General features: G+C 37.0%; 1 protein-coding gene across 4 annotated transcripts in view; it reads right to left on the minus strand.

The window, feature by feature from the left end:
* The window catches only part of MTFR1 (mitochondrial fission regulator 1), a 66,226-nt gene that overhangs the window by 35,842 nt on the left and 11,896 nt on the right, over nucleotides 1–18,488 (minus strand). For 3 of the 4 annotated variants that reach the window (XM_082364836.1, XM_082364834.1, XM_082364835.1), the window contains exons 2-4: nucleotides 17,013–17,152; nucleotides 8,490–8,588; nucleotides 283–398 (exon numbers count right to left, since the gene is read on the minus strand). In XM_082364836.1, the coding sequence (XP_082220962.1) occupies nucleotides 283–398; nucleotides 8,490–8,588; nucleotides 17,013–17,075 (278 nt within the window). In that variant the 5' untranslated portion in view covers nucleotides 17,076–17,152. The remainder of the gene's footprint in view (nucleotides 1–282; nucleotides 399–8,489; nucleotides 8,589–17,012; nucleotides 17,153–18,488) is intronic. The other variant, XM_082364837.1, reaches the window with a different exon arrangement.

Raw genomic sequence — 18,488 nt, forward strand, 5'->3', positions numbered from 1 at the left:
CCCCCCAGCACTCAGCTCTATCATCCCCTCCCCCTGAGAAGCCTTGCTGAACCTCGCATCCCACAGTGGCCTTCTGTATTTATTTCGTAGTCTTTCCAGTATCGCTATTATTGATTTCCTTTTGTAATCTCCTCTAGCAAGTATTTCCAAGTATTCCTGGAAAGCTGGGACTGTGTCTTATTTTATCTATGTATCCTTGATGCCTAATAAGAAGATGATTCCAATGTACCATCTTAAAATACTAAATGCCGCATCTCAGCTCTGACAGCCATCCAGACTGACCTTCGTCTTGTTAAACACTCTCCTTCTTCTCTGGCTACCCATCCAACATCGGCAAAAGACACCACTGCGTCCTCTCCTGGCTGGCTGGGGCTCCATTCTGTTGTAGGGCTGGCAAGCTGTAAGTTACAAATAGGGAAGGTTCTTCATCTAGCACCAAAATGATAGAATAAAAACATTTTATTACCTAAGGAAAATCACCAGCTCTAGCATTACAAACACATGGACAGTTTCTAGCATTTCCATTGAAGGTCTCCACGAAAGAGACCTTTAGTTATGTCACACTGTTGTTTAATAGTGCATGCAATCTCTGAATTATAATTTAACTCATTCAATTTTTATTTTACAGGTCAAATGAGACTCGTTAAAAAAAAACAAAAACCTCTGTTCATCCTAAAACATTAAGAAAATTTTTAGAATTTAAACATTATAAATCAGTTCTTTTCTGAAGAGATTTAGTAAAAAGTATAGTGACCAATTTGTGCTAAATCTGGGAATATTTTTAAATGGATATTATATAGATACACTGTTACAATAATGAAAATATATTTTCAAATATCATTAGATCTCTTGATTTTTAAATTAAAGTATTAACTATATTAAAGAACCAAAAATACAAATAGCAGTAGAACAGAATTCTCTAGCTGACCTTAAACACCTAGAGAAGGAACAGAATATTCTGAAATAAATATAACAAAGAAAAAGCGTGCAAGTTCTGAAATTGACCTTCAAAAAATGGAAAAATAACTTAATTGAATTAAATTTAAGTTTTGTTCTAAGAATATTGCCAGATGGCTAATGAATAATTGTTATCAGATTAATGTAATACTTCCTACAAGTTGAAGTAAGGTTTAAATAAAAAAGAAAATGCAGACTTTTTAATTGAAGAAAAATGTTTAAGAGGCCAAAGAGATTTACACGTATTTATCAGAAAGTTTCTACAGTAACCCATGCTTTGTTTGAAACTTCTTACTATTATCATTGCCAGATGAAGCTTTTGGAAGCTACACTTAAATAATACTTGTTCCTCAACTATAAAATATACCTTACAAACACATAATACTAATATGGTTAAAATTTTTAAATAATATATCTTTAATTTTTAAATAATATATCTTTAACATTATGAAGAAAATTTTAACTGAACATATTGGTTACTGGCATGTGCACGCATTCAGATATCATAATTACCCAACATTATCAACTTCATAGAGTAGTACTAGAAAACTGACATTTTAACAACAAGATACTAAAAGAATATCAAGTATTTAAAATGCCTTAAATTGTGGCTTTTGGGAAGGACAGGGGTACAGGCAAGAAAGAAAACAAGTATATTAGAAGAGTAGAGATTTAAGAACTTAATCCTGGGCAAAAACAAAAACAAAAAAACTAATAACGGAATTAAGATGAAAAAGCTTTCAAAATGCCAGTGTTTTAAGGCACACAGTGGAGTAACTGGTCAGAAGAGAAAAAAAGTATAACCTTTAGCAAGTACATTGTCAAGGGATATGATCAAAGAAAAATCAAAAAGAAGATTTTTCTACTTCTCCCTTATACGTTTCAGAAATTTATCTAAATAAGTCAATAAACAGTTTTCAGTAAATTGGTATCTGTACTGTACAACTTAAATAATATAAATGAATTGGGCATCCCATCTGGTCTCAAGAGCCTGCGAATCTGGCAATATTCTGTTTCTATCCATTCCTGAGAACAGAATGGTATATTAATACTCCCGTCACACTATAAAATGGAGATTCTAAGTGGGTTACATGGAGATTCAGGAACAGGAAGGTCCCCCAAGCTCTGTGGAGGCTCCTAGAAGATACAGTGTTGAATGGGCTGTTTTGTACAAGTGACAAATCATAAAGGTAAAACCTGAATGGTCCCTTCCTTAAGGTGCTAGCTCATGAGATCAATTTGGTTACCTAACTCTTTATTTAGAAAATAAAATTTTGTTCCAATACACTTACTAGTTGGTAGGAAGAAAGGTATATTTAAGATAAATAAAAATCTAGTTTTGACCTTAAGACTTCTTACCTTCCCATAAAAGCTACAAAAATTGCTGTTTTCTTCCCAGATATTTTTGCCCATAAAAGGAAGCAAAATACTTTTCTAAGAATACTCAAAAATATAAGTTAAACCCATTCTGTGACAGCCTTTCCAAGTATTTTATTTTATAATGTAAAGATCATACTATATTTCTCAATTTTACATCTGTAACACTTCGCATAGTAAACATGAAAGGTTGCTTTTTGCACAAACTTTAAAACAAAAACCAATTATTCCATGGACTTAGTCTGTAATCTTACTGAGCATTGATTATATTTAATCACTGAAATAATACCATGTCTATAACATGTACTCAATGAGATGAAAATGTTAATGATACTGTCAAGAACCAATTCCAGAATTGATAATACCTGTATCATTTCTAATTGACATCCTGCCCCACAAGACAAAGTAGTTTTAGTATTTAAGTCACGTACCTACATTATAACAGTGATTTATGCCACCAAAAAAGAAGCCTAACAAAGTCCCTGGGGAAACTCAAACAGAAAACAAAATAAAACTGAAAAAAATCTAATCTTTTTTTAAAAGGCCACTTCAGTTGTTGCCGAAATGGGCACTCAGTAGCATAAGAATGAAACAGGAAGTACAGTTCACCTAGTAAAGTACTAGTTTAGGTGAGGTCAGTGTAGGCAAGGGGACTGAGGGCATGGAATCCTTGGAGGTATGATTTAGACACCACAACTGACATGCATGGATGATGGATGGGAGGTTTGAAAAAGAAAAGGTCAACTTACTGAAGGTTCCAGCAAGGTCCTGTCCTACCACAGCTATTGTTAGTAGGGGAAAAAAAAAAAAAAACGACAGAAAAATTTTTTTTCAAAATCAAGGGCATTATAAAATTTAAAATAAAATTAGTGCTTATTGATTTATCAGTATCCAAATTCCTTTCAGAAAGTAAGAAAAGCATTTCATTCAGAGCAAAATTCAGTAAGAGCATTGTATTTTTACTGACCTTAAGAAATTCAAATCAACATTTGAAACAATATAAATTATCTAAGATTCAATTATATTCCAAGAATTTTACTGAAGTAATTTTAAATATTCTGATAATGTAAAACTACACTGAAGAAATTGATTTATTTAATAAAATGCATAAAAGAAAAATATAAAGCTTATACAAAAGCTGAAATACTTAGAATAAAATATTAGAAGAGCTCGCTTTGTCCTCATGTGACTTTTCATAAAATAAACACACTGGTACTGGGAACTAGGATTCTCTCAGTTTCTTGCCAAAAACGGTGTAACAGTAAATATACTCAGTCTATTTTACCACCTTTTGTTTACAGCCAAATGCAAAACATGTATTCTTAAAAGCAACACGGTAAAAAAACTTCTAGATTTTTAATTACAGATTTAATTATTCCTCTTTTTCTACCAATTCCTGTCATAGTAAGAAAAACTAAAAGCAGAATTTCTGCATTTTAACATAGTGACATACAGTCACACCAATAGGCCAAGAGGTATACCTGAGTAAAGAACACCAAACTAAATATTCTAGCTGAGACAGGCACTAATATTGCTGAGTAATGTGGTCACTTTAAAAAAAATTGAGCATTTATTAACCCTTCCTATTCATGACACACCTAGAATGGGGGAGGGAAGGAAGGTGAGGGGAGACCAGGGAGAAGAAAAAGGACCAGAGAGACAAGAGGGAAGGAAACGTGTGTGTATCACTCAAAATAACCTAGGAAGGTAAGTAACAGTATCCCCATGGAAAAACAAGTCTATAAGAAGTCAATTACTGAGAATGAATAAAACATCACAAACATTAGTTATTTACTGAGTTGGGCTTCAAATTACTACGCCATGTTACCAAATTTATAAAACATAATGCATATATCTGGATTCAGTTACCCTTAAGGGCCATTTTATAGCTAAACATATCAAGAAATGGACATCACATACAGTATGACATCACATGCTAGCAGAGTCCAGATCATCAGACAGTAACTGGGAAAAATATGAAGTTTAACAATGAATTTTAGTACGAATCCAGGTACTTATCCTCAGATGGCTCAGACATCAAAGACCACGATATCACACTACGTCTCCCACCTCACTAGCTCCTGACAGAGGGGCCTTGTTTTAGTTCCTCAACAGTAACTTCTGTCTTGCCTCAGGACCTCTGCACTTATTGTTCTCTCTGCCAACACTGCCCCACCTCCATTCCTCTCCCTAACTCTTTGAGGGGCTGGCTCTTTTTAATCCTTAATTGTCATTCCTCCAGGGCCGCCTTCCCAGACCACCACTGTTAGTCTCCCCATGCTATACCAATTTTTCCTTCACTGCACTTAGTACAAATTATAATTTTATGTTTATTAGCATATTTCCTTGTTTAATCCCTCTCCCACTGAACCATATCCCAGTAAGGGTAGAGACTGTGTCTGTTTGGTTCACCACTGACCAACAGCACCTAACAGAATGCATGGATTTCAAGATGATTTGCTAAATAAAGATGGGCTTGGGGCTTCCCTGGTGGCGCAGTGGTTGAGAATCTGCCTGCCAATGCAGGGGACACGGGTTCGAGCCCTGGTCTGGGAAGATCCCACATGCCGCGGAGCAACTAGGCCCGTGAGCCACAACTACTGAGCCTGCGCGTCTGGAGCCTGTGCTCCGCAACAAGAGAGGCCGCGATAGCGAGAGGCCCGCGCGCCGCGATGAAGAGTGGCCCCCACTTGCCGCAACCGGAGGAAGCCCTGGCACAGAAACGAAGACCCAACACAGCCAAAAATAAAAATAATAAATAAATAATAAATTAAAAAAAAAAAAAAAAAAAAAAAAAGATGGGCTGCCACGTGCCAGGTGGCTGTTTTACTTCCACCTTTACTCACAGTGTGTGGACTTTAGTGAGAATCTTATTCATTACTTGTTTGGTTACAGAACATTCCCTCCACCACCAATTCCAACAATCACTCCTAGCAATCCAAGAAAATAGCCTGGGGCAGGGTTTCCACAGGAAACAAAGGTAATCCAGGTTAAATTACCCAGAGTTCTGCCAGTTACTGAGCAGGGATTCAAACTACCTTAGCACAGGGCCGAGTCCCCACCATCCCCTTATCTGATGGTATGCAAGAGCACTTTTTTTTTGCCTTAGATTTTTCTAAGTGTAGTATTTATTACCCCAATAAGCCACACTTAAATTTCATGTTTTTCTTTAACTCATAAAATTTGAAATTTATAAAAATGACCCCAAAGGTGCTTTAGTGATTACTTTCATAATTTGCCAATAGATAATTATGTTACTGCTGTAAACTTTCTTTAGCAAAATACTAAAACACAATCTGTAAATGAAGTCCTCAACCTCGGCTGCATAAGAAGTTTCTGAAGAGGTTTTAAAAAAAAAAAGAAAAAAAAAATCGAATATATGAAATTCGGATTTAGTAAGCCTTGGATGACACCTTATATTCTTTATATGTTCCATAAGTGTTTTGGTGAGGAGGCTGGGGCCTTGGAAGATGGGGCCTGAGCATGGATATTTTATTTTTTAAAGCTCCTGGTGATTTAATTATGCAGCCAGTATTGAGAACTACTGCAAATCAAAACCTCTGAACTCCATTCCAACAAACAGAGCAAAGAAATACTGAGTGCTTTTATATGTTTTTTTTAACATTCATTACCTCATTTTATTCCCAGCCCAATATTCATTGGGCCCATTAACTGGATGAAGGTGTAAATAAATGTGCTGATCTGTATTCTGATTTGCGAACCTATAAATATACAGACCAATTTGTTTTAAAAAAAAAAAAAAACGGCAAAAGTTTTGGGAATTCCCTGGCAGTCCAGTGGTTAGGACTCCAGGCTTCCAATGCAGAGGGCATGGGTTTGATCCCTGGTCGGGGAATTAAGAGCCCGCATGCCAAGCGGCACGGCCAAAAGTAAAAAAAAAATCCAATCTGTAAAATCAGGGAGTTCACTTAGACAACCAAGTAAGTTAATCTGCTATTCTGCTGCAAGGTGGCAATAACAATAAAATCCCACCACTAGCATACTTTTATTGTGCACTAATTATGTACCAGTTACGATATTCAGGGCTTTGCATGGATTATCTTGTCTAACCCTCACAACACAAAGTAACATGCCTGTCTTGCCCATCATTTATGTGAGAGTCTTACTTGTCTGCAGATATATGGGTCAGCTGACAACAATGAAAAGATGGTGTGATTTAGAAGGAACATACTGAGGCTTAAGATTTTGGAGGTGAAACTGTTGTGAGGGCGGCCAACTTGAGGTGATGCCTATTGAGTGCTGGGTACAAGAAAAGGAATAGAAGTGAAAGTCAACAGGAGCAGAGGAAGAAAAGAAAATATGAGACTAAGTTCCAAAAGACAGTGAAATCACCCAGGACAACAAAGGACTGGCTTTGACTACTAACTCCTGCTTCTGAATTGACCCATGAACACCTCATTCTCAAGTTTAATCTACTTCAACTTTTGTCTCCCTCCTTGGGTCCCACAGTGGTTCCCCAGTTCCAGACTTTCTATAGCAGTATTTACTCATGTTGGACTCCTAGACAGTCCAAATACATTCCATATCAAACCTCCAAATGAGCCAAAAAAAATAGCAAAAATGAATTGTCAATTTTATTACTCTTAAACTGCATCCCTTATATTTTTTGAAGACTCTACATTTTTTATATTTCTGATAGATGTAGTAAAAAAAAATTAAATTAAAAAAAAACAGAAGATACAGAAGAATGATAGCAGATTTAAAATATCTAAATAAGTAGCAGATAAAACACTCACTTTAAGACTGATGCTGAATTTGAAAAGACTCAGCATGCTACAAAACTGCCTGGAAGTAAAAAATCTCACTATAAACAAATGTCTTCTGTTTTCTACTACATTCTCAAGTAGGTCACCAACATTTCTCTTACCTTACTCCTCTCCTTTATGTTAATCTATCTTTTTTCAAATGCAGCTCCTGTACTAATCCTAAAACTCTTATTCTGCTCAGACGCTTCTAAGTGGCTAATAACATTGAGAAAGAGAATCCTGCCAAGAAAACGCACTTGGCCCTAGTACTTCGGCCCACTGACTGTCAAGGCAGATTTGGGTTGCTACCAGAAAATGCTGGATTATCTCTACGTCCTTTCATACATCTCTAGCCATGTGAACACAAATGCTGAAGCAAGTTCTCCTGCAACTAGGTTAAGCAGATAAATAGATAAAATTTTAATGGAATGGAGCAATCAGAAGAAAAGTTACTAAGTCTTAGTTAACACAATAGTTACTTGAAGGAAACTGGCAAATAAAGCAATCAGCAATTGGTGTCTCAGTGAACTGAATTCTCAGAAATTGTGCTTGAGAGAATTACTATCATAGGTTTCTCTATTTTGATTTTTTTAAAAAGCCCATCATTTGATAAAAATTACTTCTGGAAAGTTCCAATCTGTCAATCTCTAGATTGATGCACAAAGGTCTTGCCAGTCAATCTGCAAGTGGGCATAACAATGACCAAGCTTGTTAGTCAACCTGAACAAATGCTAATTTCTACCACTTACTTAGAAACAGATTTTTAACTCTCTCTACAAGGAGGAGTGATTTATAAGTAAGACATCTAATAAGCTCGCAGGGGCACTTTTGACCTTTTGAATTATGATTTAAACTTATCTTCCACATTTCACATGCTAATCTATTATTTAAAATTGGTATAGATTATCTGCTGAACTTTATATACTTAAATGTTGAACTAAAAGATTTTCTTATTACTACTGTAGAGAATTACTGAAAAACAAGAATAAAGCTATGTGATACATGTCTCACACTAAAACACCCGTGAGGAACAAAAACCCAAATCAAGAAAATAGGAACTTATCTCCAAGCAGAGTTGAGCTACTCCTGATTTGGTGCTAGAAGACAATGCTCAAGGTCACCTGGGAATTAACAACTGCTTGGCTTATTATATGCTTCTAAGTCTGCATCTGTATTCTTAAGGATAAATGTCTTACAGAGCTTGAATAATCACTTCACAGAGGAACTAAAATTAGAAAGACTTTACCGTGGTTTTTATCCTCTTTTATTTTATTGATAGCAGCATCAATAGTGGGGAGAGGTTCAAAAAGTACTTTTAAAGCTGTCTGGCCTATTTACATCACCAATGTACATATTAATATAAAATTTGAAATATATAAAATACAGTACCTGAAACTGAACTCTTGGACACTGAATCAGAGATAAATTAGTACCAATTTTCCTTACGATACTTCGAGATGAACCATATGGCTTCCCAGACCAAAGTACCTAAGTAGGAAAAACCAAAAGTTTAATTACAAGACTTACAGAACTGTTAATAGAAAGCACTGGACAATTAATTGCATGACATGCTGACACATTAATTATGGGATCACAAAGCTCTATATGTTACGGGAAATGAGCTAATATTTCTCAATTAAAAATTAAAGAATATATACAGCAGGTTGTTACTAATGCAATAACGTTTAATGTAAGTCATTATATAAAAATGTAAAAGAACAACTAGTGGAAGTTCCCTGGTGGCTCAATCCCTGGTTGGGGATCTGATCCCACAATCCGTGCAGCATGGCCAAAAGGAAAAAAAAAGAAAAAAAGAACTACTAATGATTGTAAAATAAAATTATATTAGGAGTAAAAACTCTTATCTATTTTCATTAGGTTTTCATACTACTCTGCAGAGGAAACTATTTTATCTCCTCTGCTATATTTTTAGAATTTTATCTATAAGTTTTTCAAAACTACAAGCTACTTATAATAGACTTTCAAAACAAATGCAAATCAGTACAAAGTTCAGAATCTGAATTTGTACAATGCAGGATGCTGCATTTTGTTTGCTACACAAGAAGGCCAGGCCAAGGGTGAGTGGGGGGCCCAAATCCAGTTGTACTACATCTTCTTGTGAGGCCTTGTCTCAGGGGAAAGGTGTCTTTTCCTAATTTATACAAAAGTACTAAATAGGTTAGTGATAACCCTAATGAGCAGAATTTTTCAGATAAAATCATAATACACAGAGGACATTATGCTATGCTTAAAGCAAAAACAAACACAAACCTCCAAAGCAAAAAGCAAACAAAAAATGCACAGGCAGAATGTTAAATCATTACGAATTGTACCTTGATACTTCTCCCCAAGTATATGCTCTTTCCTTAAAGAGAAAAACTATCCATCTGTTTTGAGTGCTATACCTGAAAGCCTGGACAGAAGAGGTAAAGAGAGGTGGTATACTATTAAAAGCAATTTGGAAAAAAAAGAATGAGAATGATATGACTATTTACTAATTCATTCAACTGAGATATTCAATTGCATCCTAAAATTATTAAATAAATAGTACCAAAATAGTACCAAATCAGCTGGCATGTATTCTGAGCAATGGACACTGACCCCTTTTTAAAGTCACTCCATGCCCATTCTAATTTAAAGAATGGAATTACAGTATGACCAAGCAATGTTACTGTAAACAGCCATGGCTCCAACCCTAACTAGACCTTTAGACCATTCTAAAAGCATGCACAACTTGTAAAACGAGCATAGAAGCAATCTGACTTCTTAGATTTTAGCAATCAAATACAATTTAAGGTTAACAGTATGAATCAAAGTGAGGATCATGGGGTATATATAATACCTCTGGCATCTGCCTCTGCTCATATAATTCTCATCATCAATATGTTCAAAGTTTCAGATAAATAACAAGAACCTACTGTACAGCACAGGGAACTATATTCAATGTCTTGTAATAATCTATAATAGAAAAGAATCTGAAAAAGAACAGATATATACAAATATATGTATAACTGAATCACTTTGCTGTACATCTGAAGCTCACACAACACTGTAAATTAACTATACTTCAATTTTTTAAAAATGGATTTAAAAAAATGTTCGAAGTTTCACTGACTGTTTACCTGGGAGAGTTCCAGAAAGTACTATAACCTACACTGGCTACTATAACCAACAAGAACTGTAACTTCTGCTTTAGAAATATAAATAAAAAGGATGGACAGATTGGAAAACTGGTCAGTGGAAAGATAAGAAGACATCAATACTGAAATAATATTAAACAAAGCACATAAAAGGTAAAGTTACTGTGAAGCTTTGAAGAGAATTACGTGGTGTTCAGGAAAGCAAATCATTCAAACCAATGATCATACAGAGGATTATCACATGAATAGCGTTAATAACACATGAGGACTAAGAGGAGGAAAATCATCTGACTAGAGGAAAAAGGGAAGGATCACAGTCTTACAAACTCAACCTAAGAGGCCAAGAAAAGCAAGAGGGAAGAGATATGGGGATATATGTATAGCTGATTCACTTTGCTATAAAGCAGAAACTAACACACCATTGTAAAGCAATTATACTCCAATAAAGATGTAAAAAAAAAAAAAAAGAGGCCAAGAAAAAATAAGAAGGGCAAGTAATTCTAAAACAGACAGTATTTAAGCAAACTCTTTACCTTATACACGTTAATAGGCATTGATCTTTTAAAAACATATCCATAGGGCAATAGTAACTACACCATTCAATCATTTCTCGTGTCTTCTATTTAGCCATAAGTCAAAACTCTCCTATGATGTAGGAGAATGCTATTTATGCATCACAATGTGACAATTACATGGTCTAATGTGAATCTTCCATCCCTCCAGTAAGCAAAGATCTTAACTGCAGATAAAGAGGACAAAAAAGCTCACAAAGAAAAGTTCAAAAAGGACTTGCCAAGGTCAGAAACTAAGATTTCTGCCAGCTTTTAGCCTTCCTTGCTATGCATGCTTCAGGGCTAAGTTTCAACTATTATCTTCCCATCTGCTTTATATCAGAAGGAAAGAATACCAGGTGCCTTCAACAAGGGAAGGTGGCCAAAGCTTCCGCTTTTACTTATAAGGAAAAAGTAGACTATTTAGGCTTTTGATACAAAGTTAAGGAAAGTAAAAGAACAGATTGCCTTATGTGATTATTTTTTCAAGTATACACAGTGGACTAACATAACGTTGTCCTGTTACTTGTGAACTGCATAGCATTTAGCACCAAAAATTATGAAGCAAGAGTCTATATAAGCTAATGACTGGGATATTTAGAAAGAAGAGGAGCCATAACCTTTACTGGATTGAAGAAAAAGTAAGGGGAAGGAGCTGCTAACTTCCAAGAAGTCTAAAACTAGGTCTTAACTTTATTTTTTCTATTCAGCCCTCATGGAGGGGGAGAAATTGTAAATGGCTATGAAGAAATAATGAACAGATGGTATGGAAAGTCACCATCTGTGCACTGGGAGGCTGTACGGCCCAAGTGCATCTCCTACCCTAACTGGTGGCTGAACTGTGTCTTGTCAGTATACTCGTTTGGAGAAGGAAAGGCTTCCTCTGAAGATGAACTGTCATTAGTATCTTTTCAGATCTAAGAAAGAGGGCAGGGAGAAAGCTGTCACTGCTAGATAATTCGATTTCATTAAGAAATAAGAATTGGGCTTCCCTGGTGACACAGTGGTTAAGAATCCTCCTGCCAATGCAGGAGACATGGATTCGAGCCCTAGTCCGGGAAGATCCCACATACTACGGAGCAACTAAGCCCGTGCGCCACAACTACTGGGCCTGCGCTCTAGAGCCCGTGAGCCACAACTACTGAGCCCGCGTGCCACAACTACTGAAGCCCGCACACCTAGAGCCCGTGCTCCGCAACAAGAGAAGCCACCGCAGTGAGAAGCCCGTGCACCGCAACAAAGGGTAGCCCCCGCTCGCCGCAACTAGAGAAAGCCCGCGCACATCAACAAAGACCCAACGCAGCCAAAAATAAGTAAAATAAATAAATTTATTAAAAAAAAACAAGAATTCAATTCCATTAAGAAAAAATTAAGTAATAGTAATTTTTTTTTAATTAATTTATTTATTTTTGGCTGTGTTGTGTCTTCGTTGCGGTGTGCGGGCTTCTCACTGCAGTGGCTTCTCTTGTTGCAGAGCACGGGCTCTAGGCACGCGGGTTTCAGTAGTTGTGGCTCACGGGCTCTAGAGCGCAGGCTCAATAGTTGTGGTGCATGGGCTTAGTTGCTCCGTGGCAGGTGGGATTCTCCCGGACCAGGGCTCAAACCCGTGTCCCCTGCATTGGCAGGCAGATTCTCAACCACTGCGCCACCAGGGAAGCCCTTATTATTATTATTAAACAAAAAAACTGCTTTGCTTTATTTATAAGAACTACTGATAAACAATGTAATGATGAATCTGTGTGGGGCGTGCATGTTTGCATGTCCGAGTCTAGTAATGACAGTCCATAGCATCGAGCAACAGGGTTTGTAAGTGATGACAGCAAGGAGGAGGATGACAACAGGGAAGCAATTTGTTCTTCTTCAACACGTGAAATGCTACTGTCGAAGTGCTGAAGTGTGAGGCTGGAATCTGAAACTGTCATCTGTCTCACCATGATGACTGCACTCAAGCTTTATACGGTAATTCATTTCTTAGAGACTAGTTAAATCTATATTTCTATCTGAGAGTCACCATCTAGCAAGAAAAAATATACACTTAATTCTAATCAAATGTATTTTTCTCAAGAAAAACTATGTAATATTAACCCAAGGTTCTTTTTCTGATATATAATTTCACATATCCCTGAAATTATACACAAAATTATGCACATATACAACATTTTTCTGGGAAGAAGGTCCATACCATTATTCAAATTTTTAGGGAGTCCAGGACCCGACAAAGTATAAATTCTTAATTCCAAGGGAACCAGAGGAAAATAAAAAGTATGTGTTGGGGAGAAGGGGGTGGAGATAGGAAGATGAAATTCTATAACAATTTTGAAATCCCCAACTGAAGACAACCCTTCCCTCAGTTCTCCTCTTCCTTATCTAAACTCCTAGCCACATTCACATTCTTCCTCCAGAACAGAAGAGGAAAACAAGGTTGCAATTCTTAAGTATTACTGGAAATATATTCCTAATACAAATTAGATATTTGCTGTAACTTTTCAACATAAAATACTGAGATGAACCAGAATCACATTAGTTTCATAGCTTGCTTTCTCTAGTTTAAAAACATTTTTACTTAAGGGCATAAATACAGTAATAATAGAATGAGGAGAAAGTTTGGACAAATGTGAACACAGCTGACCCTTGAACAATGCTCAGGTTAGGGACACCAAACACTTCCCCCACTTTCCCAACAAAATCCACATATAACTTTACAGTTGGCCCTCCTGTACCCGGGGTTTCACATCTGCCAATTCAACCAACCATGTATCATGTAGTACTATAGTACTTACTACTGAAAAACATCTGCATCTAAGTGGATGCAAGCAGCTGAAATCCACACTGTTCAAGGGTCAACTGTATATAGTTTTAAATTCAAAACATGTTGAGGCCAAATGGAACGCAGGGAAGAGAAAACATGAGGCCACGGCAGCATATAGGCCTGGTTTTAAAAGTAGGCTCGACCATTTATTGCCTGTGTAAAGCTGGCAAATTATTGATCCCTCTATGTTTCCCTTTCCTCATCTATAAAACGGGAACAGTATCTACCTCATAAGCCTATGAGCCTTAAATGAGTTAAGGTAGGGGCTTCCCTGGTGGCGCAGTGGTTAGGAGTCCGCCTGCCAGTGCAGGGGACGCGGGTTCGAGCCCGGGTCCAGGAGGATCCCACATGCCGCAGAGCAACTAAGCCCGTGCGCCACAACTACTGAGCCTGAGCTCTGGAGCCTGCAAGCCACAACTGCTGAGCCCACGTGCCACAACTACTGAGGTCCACGCGCCTAGAGCCCGTGCTCCGCAAAAAGAGAGGCCCTGCAATGAGAGGCCCGCGCACCACAACGAAGAGTAGCCCCCGCTCGCTGCAACTAGAGAAAGCCCATGCGCAACAATGAAGACCAAACGTAGCCAAAAATAAAATAAATAAATTTTTTTAAAAAACTGAGTTAAGGTATTTAAATATAACACGACTTTAATAAATATTGTCTTCTTCCCCTTCTATTATACGAGGTAGCAAAGTACACTAAAAAGAGGATTTTGGAATCAAAATTGGGTTCATATTACAGCTCTGCCACTTATTAGTAAGGTAACTTTGCACAAGTCAGTTAAACACTCTGAACCTCAGGTTTCTAATCTGTTAAAAAAAAAAAAAAGTGTTGTTCTAGTGAACACACAAAATACATGTAAAAGACTGGGCATACTAAGCCAATCAGTGATAGCTATTATGATGGTGCTGATGTGTACGGTAAAATACAAAGAGCTAATCATCGCCAGCTGGCCTAATGGCAAAAACAAAACGCAGATCTCAAAACCTGCATTTTTTTTTTTTAAAGCATATAAAATATACAAAGAATGAAGACATTTTCTGCTCTTGAATACATTCAAATATAGTACCAAGTTCATTTATATATAAAAGCAGTGAGAAATATGTATTTATCATTGAAAGATGGAACTAAAAAGTTTTTTTTTTTTTTATATTCAGATTACTCTTAAGCAGCAGGCTAAGAGATCCCAGAAACTAAGATAGAAAATAACTCCAAAGGGTCAAATTGCTTAATGTTAGGAGAAAATTTATTTTTATATAGATTTTCAGTTAACTGATTAAAGGTGATGATTATATGTTACAGAAAAAAATGATCTTTCCATCTATTGGTAGAAAAGGCCCTCAGTTGTGATTACAATATTGGGAGCAAGTTAATGCTCTCTTACCTGGTCCATTCTTTGATGAAAGGCACCCGTGTTACAGCTCAAAATGAACAAAGCTAAATAAGTAAACTAAGCTAAATAAAGTATGTTATCTGTTCCTGAAACAAAATTCTGCACTTTGGCCTCAATCAGCACTGGTCACATTGCCTGACTTGGGGTGGGGGCAGGGGGATGACAGAGCAAAACAGTAGGAAATTAACCGTCATTGAATGTACCTACACTACATACAGGCCACTGTGATAGGTATTCTACATACACTGCCGTGTAATCCACAGGTTCATTGTGCAGTAGTTCTTCCTACCTGTAATTTGTAGATGAAGAAAGTTAACTGGCAGAGATAAATTTCATACCCAGGTTTGTTTGAATCCAAGACCTACAATCTTTCCACTCAACTATACTTCTTACTAAAATTGCAAATAAATAGCAATCATAAACTGTAAAGTTTCACTTTTGGGGAGTCATTAGCAACAAAAGCTTCCTGACTTTCTGAAAAGAAATTCTTTTGCTGTCAGTACTGAAATGTTAATCTACCCTGTGTAGCCAAATGATGGTAAGTAGCAATTGAGAAAGGTGGTATACTGCATTAAGTGAAGTTCAAAACATGAGAAGACGTAACTGAAAAAGATGAAAGTATTAACTTTACAAACCATTTTCCTATTGTTTATCCGAAAGATAATACTCAAAATTATGTAAATATAAAAAAGGGTAGGGACTTCTCTGGCAATCCAGTAGTTAAGACTTTGTCTTCCAATGTCTTCGAATCCAACCCTGTGCGGGTTCGATCCCCAGTCAGGGAGATAAGATCCCACATGCCTCACAGCCAAAAAACCAAAACATAAAACAGAAGCCATATTGTAACAAATTCAATAAAGACTTTAAAAATGGTCCACATCAAAAAAAAATCTTTAGGGCTTCCCTGGTGGCGCAGTGGTTGAGAATCTGCCTGCTAATGCAGGGGACATGGGTTCGAGCCCTGGTCTGGGAAGATCCCACATGCCGCGGAGCAACTAGGCCCGTGAGCCACAACTACTGAGCCTGCGCGTCTGGAGCCTGTGCTCCGCAACAAGAGAGGCCACGATAGTGAGAGGCCCGTGCACCGCGATGAAGAGTGGCCCCCACTTGCAGCAACTAGAGAAAGCCCTCGCACAGAAACGAAGACCCAACACAGCCAAAAATAAATAAATAAATAAATTAATTAATTTTTTAAAAAAAATCTTTAAAAAAAAAAGGGGGGGGGTAATGTTATTTGGTTCTTTGCTTTTTATCTCCAAAGAAAATAGATGGAACTTTGTGTGACTGCGGGAACAAAAAGTTCAACCTTCTCTTAGCAAGATTCAAAGAGACACAAAATAAAAACAAAAAAGTAAAAGTAGTCCATTAAAAAGTATACTCATATTCAAATTATGTAACCTGCCTATATCTTTAATGAATACAACGTAATTCCATGTCACCAATGACACTGAATGTGAAAATGAGAAACAAATATTCCACAAAATATGCTTGGCACAAGTATTGCTCTAATAAATTTACACTGGATCTGAAAAAAAAAAATTATGTATTAGTAGAAAATACTTTTAAAAATGTCAAGATCCGAACATCTTTAGCACAGAATAACCATATTACACTAATTTTTTTCTTTGTATCTATAGTTGTTATATTTTAGGAGACATGACTTACCTTTTAAACAGCTGTGTGATAAACCACATTATAAGAGCATTCAATATTAACAGTTCTACAACATTCAGAGTTGTCAAGCATTAGTCAAACATATTTTATTCAATGATTTCTATATACATTTAAGCCTTTTCCTCACTAATAGCAAATGCATTGCTTTTAACAGTCACATGAATATTGGTTAAGTTTTCAATGTAACCAACCCATCCCTTACTTAGGATGCTGGGTGAAGATTCACTTCCCTGATTTAAATAGTAAGCAAATTAAATACTACATAAGTTGGCCATATACATAAGATTCATTTTTCTCAGAAAAAATTCTCAATGTCTGGATTTCAAAAATGAATTTCAAGCACTCACCGACTGCATGCTTCCAACCTGTTGAAAAACCATCCTAATTAGGCGTTTAATCCAGCCAAGCATTTAGATGGCAAAGTCTCTCCAAATTTGCATTTCAAGTACTTCAGGCATACACAGCAGCACATGGTCCATAAAGCACACTGAAATTTTAAAATGTAAATACTGAAGTGAAATAATTATTATTTAGAATCTTTACTGTCTACGACACATCTCACAAAGTAAGTTTAGTCTACATCTTAAACCTTTGTGTGAATAAATTTACTTAAGGAAAAAAATTTTCAACTAAGACCCGACGCAGCCAAAATAAACAAATTTAAAAAAAAAAAAAGAAAAAAAATTTACTTGTGATCACCTTTAAATAAACTAATGGTACAATTTTTTTTATTTTTTTAAGTAGTTCTTTTCCAGTCAGGGTTCTACCTTGGAAGCAACAAAAACCTACTGTGGCTGACATAAGTAGAAAATATATTTATGGAAAGACACCCAGTAGACAACAATCTTAGAAGACACTTATAGGCTACACAGCCAGGAAAGACATCCAAAACTGCAGCAGAACTGGTCTTGGAAGACACCACTGCAACTGCTACTGCCACCCCTGACAGAATCTACCAGTTGCCACTTTCCTGTCCCACTGGCTTCTGAGGTGCTGTCCATACTGGCGGCATTTGCTTGGCCGAATCTACCTGGCTATAGTTACAAGCCGATTCTGGCTCCCACCAAAATCATAAAGGAATTCTGGAAACATAAAACAGGAATTCAGAGGCCAGAAGGTCAAAAATAATGACAAACCACACTCACTGGCACTATAACCCCTGCCACTCACCCTCCTCACCTCCCCGTCAATATACTGTATATCTGATAGAATTATGAACTCATATGGCATAAACCAGTTTACCTGAAGTGTTGGTCTCCAACATGACAAGTTTACACCAGACTATAAATCAATGTGCTGCTTCCTTGTCAAGGAAGACTTTAAAAAAAAAAAAAAAAAAGCAGTACTTAGTCAGCGGTCCCCAACCTTTCTGGCACCAGGGACCGGTTTCCTGGAAGACAGTTTTTCCACGGACGGGGTGGGGGATGGTCCAGGCGGTAATGCGAGCGATGCGGAGCGGCAGATGAGGCTCCGCTCGCTCGCCTCCTGCCGTGCGGCCCGGTTCCTAACACACCGTGGACCAGCACCGGTCCGCGGCTCAGGGGTTGCGGACCCCTGTACTTAGTGATATACTTGATTTACATTCTGATATAGGCTTATCCCTTTGTGGACCAGAAATAACGTTTGTGGTCTACACTTTGAGGAGAACTTGATGAAGAATTACAAAGAATGGGGGGGGGGTGCGGATAAAGTTGCCACAAATATGCCAGACACTGGGTGAAACATGAACTAGAAAGAGCCCAGCCCTAAGGACAGATCAAAGTATGCAATGAAAGAGTTCTAAGTGCTGACAGGAACATATGATTTATTGATAACTAAGAAAT

This window comes from Balaenoptera borealis, assembly GCF_965194805.1.
Source record: "Balaenoptera borealis genome assembly, chromosome: 17".
Lineage (NCBI taxonomy): Eukaryota > Metazoa > Chordata > Mammalia > Artiodactyla > Balaenopteridae > Balaenoptera > Balaenoptera borealis.